The sequence below is a fragment of the Dicentrarchus labrax genome, unplaced genomic scaffold (assembly GCF_905237075.1).
Source record: "Dicentrarchus labrax unplaced genomic scaffold, dlabrax2021, whole genome shotgun sequence".
NCBI classification, from domain to species: Eukaryota; Metazoa; Chordata; class Actinopteri; family Moronidae; genus Dicentrarchus; species Dicentrarchus labrax.
The window spans coordinates 597,924-609,153 of NW_026136724.1; the positions used below are offsets into that span (position 1 = coordinate 597,924).

General features: G+C 42.3%; 1 protein-coding gene across 1 annotated transcript in view; it reads left to right on the plus strand.

Moving 5' to 3' along the window:
- Positions 1–11,230, plus strand: part of mmp24 (matrix metallopeptidase 24) — a 66,749-nt gene that overhangs the window by 45,544 nt on the left and 9,975 nt on the right. The window contains exons 7-9 of the mRNA XM_051392636.1: positions 253–458; positions 4,302–4,440; positions 7,498–7,764. Coding sequence (XP_051248596.1) covers positions 253–458; positions 4,302–4,440; positions 7,498–7,764 — 612 coding nt within the window. The remainder of the gene's footprint in view (positions 1–252; positions 459–4,301; positions 4,441–7,497; positions 7,765–11,230) is intronic.

Consider the following 11,230-nt stretch of genomic DNA (forward strand, 5'->3'; position numbering starts at 1 on the left):
CATTCAGCAAACGCTCCTAACTTCAGATTTCTGTGTAAACCGGCTGTGGAAAAATTATGAATGCCACCATCAATGCGTGATGGTTCATGAGAATTGAAACTTTACATAACTTTAACTTGAAGGACAATGAGTACAATGGTTCTTGCATGAGGAGTCTCAAAAATACTGTACTGTCTCATAAAGCAATCAAAACCAAATAGAAATCAATCACCACACTGGAATAATTCATGTCATATTGATGTCTTTCTCCAGGTATTCCCACGGCCATGCTTGAACCCACCAGGCCGCTGCCTACCTTACCTTCTCGACGGCCGCACTCCACCTCCGAACGCAAGCACTCCCGCCCGGCACGCCCGCCCGGCGACCGGCCCGCGCTGCCCGGGAACGGAAAACCCAACATCTGCGACGGCAACTTCAACACTGTGGCCTTCTTCAGACGGGAGATGTTCGTCTTCAAGGTGAGTAACAAAACAAACATACATATATTGGCGGTAGTGGGCTTCCATAGTATTGTGATGCAGACACGCTGTTTGAGAACAGGATGCTGTTCTGTGTGTAATTAACGGGTGTGAGCTGTTACAGAGGGGGAGTCATACGGCCCTGAGTTGCTGGGGGATTTAGATAAAGCTTAACTGAACTTTAAGCAGGGAGGAGGCAGGACCTGAACGCGGTACGGTCGCTCCAGCACTGGCAGCGCTACGGGTTCGATTCCCACTGGGGCTGGCTGTGCTAAAAATGTGCGCTCTCACAGGGCTGCAGATGAAAGAATGAGCCCAGTGGCATATGGCAGCACCAGGCCTGTTATTACCGACAGTACACACAGCAGAGCTTCACATAATAACTGTTCAAATGGACTCAGACGAAGAGACGAGGGACAATGTTTGAAATATTATACATGTATGCATGTGAGAGAGCGAGAGAGAGAGAGAGAGAGAGAGAGAGAGAGAGAGAGAGGGCAAGAAGAGGAAGAAAAATCCATTTTGATGTCTCTGATCTTTAAACTGAATGTTAGAAAAGGTCACAGACCCGTCTAGCTCTCCGTCTGTCCGCCTTCCTGCCTGTCGGTGTGTGTCTTTCTCTTTTCCATCTGCTCACCCGTCCACACCTGTCTGTCTCCTCTCTGTCTGCCAAACTATCTCATTTCCCTCTCTGCCTACCTGTCTCCTTGTCTGTCTGTCTCACTCTGGTTAACTCTGTCTTACTTTGTCCATCTGTCTGTATGTATCTCTGTGTTTCTTACTCGATCCGTCTATATAAACTATAAAAAAATGTCTAAAAACTGGATGACCAAAAGAAAAACATGGTGATTTTGTTTCCGACCCTTGTCACGTTGAAGGTGTCTGTCCAAATTAAAGCAGCTGCTGCACAGAAAGGAGTCTTCAGTCTTGATCCTAGTTGTAGTCTCATAAGTTGATGCACCTGTCTGCTCCCAGACCAGCACCATCAGTGTGAGAACGATACTCTCAGTTAGCAAATCAAACACGCTGTACCCTGTGGTACACGTCTGCTATTAGTTGAATATCTTAAATAAAGCAGAATAAAATGCACAGCACAAGCAGCCCATTGTGAGCTTGAATGTCTGCATTTAGTGGAACATTAACTAAGTGGATCATTAAATCTGAATGTAGTCTGCGAGAAACGAGCACCTGCTCCAGCTGCACTGGGACTAAATGAGATATAGGTGCAGATATTTTAGGCTCAGGTGTACGTATACATATATATACACAAACACTGCATATACATTTTATGTGGCTCAGCTCTTTCAAACTGGGTCATCACCCTCTGAGCAGCATGCAGGTGTGTGTTTGGGTGTTGAGGGTTGAATAGTAAGAAGTTGTGACGGTATATTTCTGTGTGATCATCATGATCTGCTGTGTCTTATTAAAACTAGCTGCGTCCTTCACTAGTAGTGTTTAAACAGCAGCTAGTGCAGTTAGCATATGCAGGAAGTGAGCCCCAGTGTTACAGGAGAAAAGGTCCGTGTTGCAACAGTCCTCTGATACTTTGGTCCCAGGGACAAGGTGCAGCTCCTGAACACAGTTTGAAGTGAATTTATCTTTTTCTGCGACTAGAAAAACTCGACTGAAACTCTTCACGTGGACTAACTAAGTTAAGGGGATTTTTTCACATGATGCTGTTCTCTGTTGGAACTCGGCTGCAGAGAGACAGATACAGATACAACCACGGCTTCATCGGAGCTATTGGTTTAATTCTCCAAACAATCCTTCGGGGGGGGGCGGCGGTGTGGCGGTGCTGGAAGCATGCAGTGATATGTCGGGCTGCTGCAGCGGCATCGTGCACTGAAGCAGTTTTATCTCTCTGAAAGAAACACAACAGCCTTTCTATAACGCATCATCATCATCATCGATCAGAGAAACAAGGCCGATTCTCTCCTCTCCTTTAACTCTAGGACGGGGGCATATTAAGACATAAAGAGCGCTGAGAGCCAGTGGGCGTTTGAAAGGAGACACTCATTATGGGATGTTTCCTTGGTGAGAAACACTCGCTGGATGTGAAGCATTGATTTTCTTTTTTTCTGTTTGGGTTCACACAGAAAAGCATTAGCGGCCAATGGATGATGTCAGATCATATGAGATGGAGAGTGTGTGTGTGTGTGTGTGTGTGTGTGTGTGTGTGTGTTGGTGTGTGTTGGTGTGTTGGTGTGTGTGTGTGGGGGGGGGGGCACTCAGTGGGGACTGTGCTTGGCTGTGTCCTAGATTCACCAAAGCCAAATGATAATGAGCTAAGATTGATGCTCGCCTTCTTCTCCTCCTCTTCTTCCTCCCTCTTTCTTGTCTTTTTACATCTCTCCCCCCGCCCTCCACTTCCTCTGCTTCCTCGACTTACCTCACATCACCTCGCTTTGTCTTATCTTTGTCTTCTGTCCTTTTCTCTCGGCTCGTCTTCGCTGCTCTGCTTTAGTTCTTCCGTCTGGTTTTTCCTCCTCCTTCATCTTCCTTATCCCAACCCTCTTCTTTTCCCCACGTTTCTCCGTCAGCTCCATGATACCTTCCGGGTATTCATTTTACTGACGTCTGTGAGAGTTAGCGGTACGCTACAGGTGTCTTCTTCTTTTCTTAGAGATCTGTAGGGAGTAAATTACATACCAAACACCTTATGGAGTGAACAACTCAACAGTCAGATGGTTCCCGTAGAAAAGTGGCTGCATGTTACCAGAGGTGGGGCGGTTAACCAGACGTGCATTAGTCAAACCCAGTTAGTCCTCTTTTCTCTTGTAAAACAGAAAATTGCTGTTTTAAACACTTCCAGTAAAGCATAAATCTCACGTTTGCCTCGTTGTGTTGCGGCAAACCATCATGGGAGGGCGGGGACATCGTCCGGTTGGTGAGGTTTTGTACTCAGCAGCCACAAGGGGCAACACTGAGCCCATTCCACACTTTGACAAGCAACACAAAGGTGTGATTTGTGGCCATATTTACACCAAATCAGGCATTCTGGAGATTAGCGCAGGCGTTGTAGAGCAAGCGTGGGTGTGACACCATCAGAAAATAACATTTATTTCTCTGATTCACCGGCTTTCTTACTACCACTGCTCACTCTCCCGCTTCATTCTCCAGCTCACTCAACCACCGCAGTGCAACATTGGGTTGCGTTTCTCCAGAAGTTTCAACTTTCTGCTGCAGCTCCCATATGAATGGGAGGACTGATGTGTTCAGCTCAACTCCTGAGTTGGTCTCAATACTGGTTGGTTTGTCAAATGTGCATCTGGTTAACCGCCTCATGATGATGTTGATTAAAAGCTCTAATATGTAACATTTCTGCTTTAAACAGCGTATAAACTCTAGACTTATGTTCTTTATGTAGTTGTTGGTTGTCTGCCAGAAGCTGTAATACATTGACTGTTGATCCAGTCTGAAGCCACATTGTTACCATCCACTGTTTAGATCTTGGTGCTTATTAACTCTAGATTTGAACCGGATGAAGGATTTTAGTCATCGGATCTTAAGTTATCAGAGAAACAAGCTGAGCTAATGTTAGCAGCAGCTCGGCTCGCAGCCCCTCCGGGACGTCCTTTGTCTGTCCAACAGCGTGGGAGAAGCAGTGATTGTTAAGGTGGAACTGCTTTATTCAGTGTGTGTAGTGGTTTTAATCAGCGGGTCAGTTTGTTTTGGAGAGGAGGAGACCTCTTTGGATAACTGGGCTCCCGGTAAAAACCTCCTGAACCGGGAGAAGCTCGTATTTTGTTACTGCCCTCCCTAGCGGCAGAAATGACAGATTGTACGTTGAACCATCTGTGCACACACAAAGCTGCCGCTCAGTAAAACCTGGTTGTGTTGCAGGACCGGTGGTTTTGGCGTCTGAGGAACAACAAGGTGCAGGAGGGTTATCCCATGCAGATCGATCAATTCTGGAAGGGCCTGCCACCTCGCATCGACGCCGCCTACGAGAGATCTGACGGCAAATTTGTCTTCTTCAAAGGTACGAGCAAAAATACTATAGATGTGTACCTAACAAACATCAGTGTGTCACAGCTCTGCCTGCAAGTAGGCCTTCAGTCTCACGGGTCCAGACATATATACAGAGGTACAGGGAAAACACTGGCAGCAGTTCGTACTTTTATTTATTTATCATTTTCAGAAAACTTGACTACAGTCCCAGTGTGCAGCTAGCAGCATGCTAACAGATGGAGCAAGGTGTTAATAGTGTGTAACTGGAATCACACTTTTGGCCTGAGTACATGTTGCTTGAGAACACATTGTTACACAGATATCTCACCTCATCTCTTCACCAGATGTTTCATTGGACTCTGTTTGTGGAAACTGCTGTTCAGTTTCTGTTCCAGAGCTTGCTGGAGGTTAATTAGTCATAAATTATTGAATACACCCTTTAAAAAAACGGTCACTGCGTGTTTGATCTTTAAGATTTGATCGCGCGTCAGTTTCATTTCCAAATATGAGCACGTCGCTTTGGCCGAGTTGGAGTGTTATTTGATGCAGAGCTGCTCCGAAATCAGCCGACTTTGCTCCCAATCTTCAGTGAAGGAAACTTCAAATCTCCGTCTACCATCTGCTCCGGTGTTATTGGACTCTGTCCCGCTCTCTACATGCCCTCCTCCTCCTGGAAATATATTTAATAAAGTGTGAAATAGAGAATGGCAAGGCAGCGGGGAGCACCCGGCCTAAAGTAATAGAATTTCAGTCTATGTATGAAACCTCCCTCATCCCCTGTCTGCTGACTGTGGACTCACTCATCTCAATCACACACACACACACACACACACACACACACACACACACACACACACACACATCTTCTGAGGAGCGTCCTGCTATCGCAGCCAGCCAGGAACAGATATTAATAGCTTTGCTCTCTCAGCTGCAGGCTCTCTCTCTCTCTCTCTCTCACACACACACACATGTCGACGCACAATGACACAGCTCAACCAGACTATGACACACACACACACACACACACACACACACACACACACACACACACACACACAGTGACATACACAGCAATGCTTCTTGCACACATCTGGGCTACATGGAGACACGTGTGTGTGTGTGTTTTGTGTGTGTGTGTGTGTGTGTGTGTGTGTGATGGGGTGACTTAAGGTTAAAGAAAACTACACTTTCTTTTTAAAAATCTTCTATTTTTACAGTGTGGGTGATGTAGAAAGTGGCCTGCACAGAAAAGTGCACTAGCCAATAATCCAGAGGCTGTAAGGTCACTTTTACCTCTTATAGGAAGTAAAAACACTCAAATCAGTGTTTGTTCTACTGATCCTACAGTGTGATGTTTGAACAAAACATTAAACGTTTCAATCAATATGAATGGCAAACATAAGACATATAAAACCAACAAAACATTAACATGTATGAGTAAAACTTACACTATTTGTCTGTGTGTATGCGTGAGTATATGTGTATGTGTAAAGATTTTCACTTCCTATGAATATGGTGTCGACAAGGTGTTTCCTTATTTCCTTTTAAAAGATTGATTTCTTTGTTCATTTAATTATCAACAGCGCTAAAGAATTCCATGTTTTCATCACTCGGTATGATAATGTGTGTCGCCTCAGGGAGTGAAAGCTGATCTTCTGCTGCCTGTCCGGTGGCATATGTATGTGACTCTAAATGGTATTTTAATTGACTGTACTGATATGATGGTGTTTTAGATTGTAAAACATTGTTTGCTACTTCACATTGCAGAGGGAAGTTTGTTGCTTTTTTCTCCGACAGCTGGAGTTACTTTTCAGATTTAAATGTAGAAAAATCTACTACAGATCTACTGTTAACGATTAAACCAGCGGTTCCCAACCTTTTTGGATGACTATCTCTTATAAAAAACATCTCAGGGTGTAATTTATGTTGCATGTCAGATGTCTTAGTTGGTAGCAGCTCAACCAAACAGACATTTACTAAAACTAGCCAACTGTTATAAAGTAGTTCAAACTAGCTCCACCTATAATAATATCACATCATATATGAGGTACATTTTTCTGCACAACACTGTAACTCATCATATTTTAAGTACATTTAACTAATAATAATGGCTAATAAAGGGTTACAGTTTGACTGCAGGACTTTCACCTGTAATGTAATTACTGTTTCCTGAGCTGTGTTGGTTGCAGTAAACAAGGTGAGACATGCAAGAAAATCCAAGAATGAAAGTGAAGGAAAAAATAGGGAGAAGACAGAAACGAGCTGCTGATTATGAAGCTCATTTCCCAAACGGTCAAACTATAGATTGATGACAACATTAATAACTAAAATGGTTAAAATAAAAATGATTTCTGTCCTCGTCTGCAGCATACAAACAGTTTCACTGTTATCACTGAGTCCAGCTGCCTTAAACAAATGTGGGAAAGCTATTAGTGTCAAGAAATGATCAAATTAAGATTCAGTGTATTAACCTTTGTTTGTATTCATTGTTCCCACGTTTTTTTTATTTCAGATGATGAGTCCAGGCCGATTTAACAAATCCCTGTAAAAGAGATTTTATGGAGCAGTTCTCTGAGTTAAGCACCGGTGTTTAATCTCTCTGTATTTTCCCACAGCTGTGTCAGAATAATAACAGGGTCTTTAACAGAGCTACAGAGGAGCTGTTTATTGGGACTCCATAACTTTCCGTCTCATTTCTTAAAGAATTCTTTTTCAACAAAATGACAGAATAAGATTTTTTCATAAAGGTTATTTTTTGGACACTTTTAATTCTGCTAATGAGAAGAGCTAATGTTTTAACCTGTCTTATTGTGTCTGCTGGCAGGATATCGCCCGGACAGATCAGCAGATAAATTGGCCTTGAACCAAAGAACAATCAGTTAGATTTTGGTGATGATCTGGGGTTTCAACTATTAAATAATCATTTATAAAAGACACTTCTTTCAGTGAAAATGAAATTTGTAATGCAAAAATAATCATTTCAACAATAATCGTGAATTATACCGTGATATCTGTCAAAATAATCACAATATGATGTTTTTACTGTATCATGCACCCCTCATTAAAGTGCTGACTCATCTTTTCCCAGGCGATAAGTACTGGGTGTTCAAGGAGGTGACGGCTGAGCCGGGTTACCCTCACAGCCTGGTGGAGCTGGGCAGCTGCCTCCCCAAAGACGGCATCGACACGGCGCTGCGCTGGGAGCCGTTTGGAAAAACTTATTTCTTCAAAGGGGACCAGTACTGGCGCTACAACGAAGAGAAACGCACGGCCGACCCGGGATACCCCAAACCCATCACCGTGTGGAAGGGAATACCGGACGGACCGCAGGGGGCCTTCATCAGCAGGGAAGGATGTGAGTGTCCGACAGTTGATTCAGAGGAGCAAATCTTTTACTGCTGTTTCTGCATCGCGCCATATTTTATTGAACAGGAAAAGCGGCCATTTTGAAGACATATACATTTGCATCATCAGTAAAACAAAACACATTATAAAAACTTAATATAAATGAAACTAAATAAAGGCATTGAGGTTCTTTCTATCAGTAAAACAAACAATGTGTGCTCACTTTATGAGACAAAACGTGCATTTAGGAAAAGTTAAGGCTCTCATTTTTTACCTCATCAGTAAAACAATGTGCACATTTTAAATACTTTATAAATGAGACAAAGAAAATGCATTTAGGTTTACAGGCTTTGGTTTTTTCCTCACAGTAGCTGTAGTTTGGAGACCTCACCTCCTTCTTACAGAATGTACGCTCCCTTTATAAACCGGACAATTTAAGTGCATTTAGCAGGAGTTAAGGATCTCAATTTTACCTAATCAGCAACACATTGTGCACATTTGAGATACTTTATAAATGAGACAAAATGAGTGAATTTAGCAGGAGGAAGAAATTCAGCAATTTTTTTCCGAGCCAAATAAAATCGGGGGAGATTTATACTTTACTTTGGAAGAAATTTGTAACAAATGTTGTGTATACAAATCTGTATTTCATTGAATAGATTGTTTTAGAATAAATTAAAATTTTCTGTAAATTGAGCTCTGAAAATCAAGAGACTCTTTTCATCCTAAAGGGATAAATAACATCTCCACTCTCTTACTGCAACACGACTAAGAGAACAGGTCAGTCAGTCAGTCAGTCAGTCAGTCAGTGAGTCAGTCAGTCAGTCAGTCTGTCTCTGGCTAATTCAGTTTATTCACATTGAATCATTTCTTCCTCAACACAATATTTACGCTCCAGAAGCAGAAAATGCCACAAGCCGACTCACTCACTCACTCACTCACTCACTCACACTGTCTGCCAGAAGAAAATCATCACTTCTGCTTGTCGAGTTGTAACCTCATGACCTTGTGGATGCCTCAGAGGGTGTGTGTGTTTGTGTGTGTGTGTGTGTGTGAGTGTGTGTGAGAGAGAAAGAGAGAGAGATCAGAGGCGGTGACATGGTCGGTCGGGCATGGTGTCTTGGTGTTAGATGAGAAGCTGTCCTGCAGGGACTCTGGATGCAACAGACAGTGTGTGTATGTGTGTGTGTGTGTGTGTGTGTGTGTGTGTGTGTGTGTGTGTGTGTGTGTGTGTGTGTGTGTGTGTGTGTGTGTGTGTATGTATGTGTGTTTCCTTCGGGCTGTTTGGAGGTGATGGAGCAGGCAAAAAGCAGACATCAGAACAAATCTTCTGGGGTTTTTTTCTGTCGGTGAGCGGTACATATGTATATATATACACATATATACATATATATATATATATGTATATATATATACATATATATACATATATATATATATATATATATATGTGCTGGAAGCTGATATTTTGTCCGGATAAGCATCAGGCCAGTGAAAGCATTAGGTAATAGAGTTACAAACCATGATTACAAAATTATAGAGGTGTTATTATGGGCAGATACAACTGTCATTAGGAACATTTGTACAATTGATGTTAAAATAGGGGCATTTCTGAACAGGCTGCATATTTACAGGTAGATTATTCCAGTTGGAGGGAGCATTAAACATGAAGGATTTCAGCAGTGCTTGAAATGGGCCAGTACCTGATGTTACCACATGAGTACCCTTACTGCACCCATCACTGAGTTCCGGACCTCAGTATTTTTTCTGTGAGGTATACAAAGTTAATAATAATTGCTGAAAAATAACAATTCTGATGCTTTGATACCCCCAAACGCTCCCAGCAAGTATAGGTTTTGAACCTCAGTATTTCTAAAAGCCTGCGTATAGCAGTGCTAGTGAGTAGCTGGTCAGCTAGTAAACGAGAGACAAAGTAACTGTGTCTCCATGTTAGCACAGTTAGATTTTGGGTAAGAATACAGCACAGACAATTTCTTTGTTAAAAAGGAAAAAAAAAAAACGTCAAAAGAATTAGGATTAGGGTTATGCAGGGCTGTATCCAGAGGTGGGGCCAGGGGGGGACATTATCCTTACCTCTTCCACTCCGCACTGTCTTTGGAGGTAAAGAAACTAGTATCACATGAAACTAGATGACCTAACGCATCCATTGATACCAGCCATAGCATGCATGTAGGGGAAAGGAATATAAAACGCTCCAAAAGGCTAAATTAGGGTAAATTCTGGCAATGGAAAAACTAGCATGGCTGTCAAAGGGATCCCTTGACCTCTGACCTCAAGATATCTGACTGTTTTTATGCTAATCCAATGCAGGTTTGGGGCAAAAAAGGTGCAGTTCTTTGCATGTAGTATAAATGTGTTATTTGAATATTTCTGCAAACTGGGGTCCATAAACTGTGTTGGAATTGCACAAGTTGGAAATGACTGGCAAGCTGAGACATATACTTCATGCCACCTCTGTGTAAGCCAGTTCCCCCCCCAGTCCAAAAAGTCTGGAAATGCCCCTGAGGTCATGTTGTGTTTAGGGTTCGGGTTGTGCTGAATGAGGTTGCGGGCACCTTTTTTTGGTCCAATTCGGGAACTGGGAGAATGGTACCATGAACTTTATTAAATATAAAAAGTAGTGAGGGTAACTGACGAGCACATATCTCACACATAAATACACAACACTTCATTGATGAATAAATGTGAATGAATTAAAGCAACAAACATGTTAAATGCAAGTTTTTTTTGTGGTCAGGAAGAAACACTGACCTGCTAATATTTAATAAACACCACATACATGAACTCATTTTAGCTTTCTGTCACATCCGCCTGTAGGTGTGAGACGGTGGGTTGTTGCTGAAGGTTTATTCCTTCATGCGTTCTCATATCTCTCTCTCACATACTGTCCCATTTGTCTCACAGTGTCTGTCTCACAGGCATTACATAATATTGCCCTTCAATAAAAACAACCACTGCTGGGACCAAAATACTGGAGCTGCCTATAATCACGGCGTTACAATGGAAATGTTATTGCCTCTAATGAGATGCTGAGCCACAGGGATCTACCAGAGCTCAAAGAGCGAGTTGAGGACACTGACGGATGTTTTTGAGGTTAAGAGAAAGTTTTCTTAACAAGTGAACGACAGCAGCGAGTATCGCATTAGAAAAGGCTGAAGGAAACAGCAAAATTTTGATAAAAACTTATTCAAATTGTGTAAAATGAGATTTGGATGAACTTTGAGAAGATTATTTTTATTAAATTCTCTGTTTTATGTATTTTTAAAATCATTTTTAACAATCCTACAGACTTACTAGGCTTCTTTTTTATATATATGCTTTGTTTTCTTGTCCCTGACACTAATTTACTTCGGATTTACTTTTCTTCACTGAAGTGAACCAAATGCTGAGATAAAGGCCTACTGTGTTTTCTTACACCCCTTAAAATCAAGAAGGCCTCACAACCCGCCATGAAA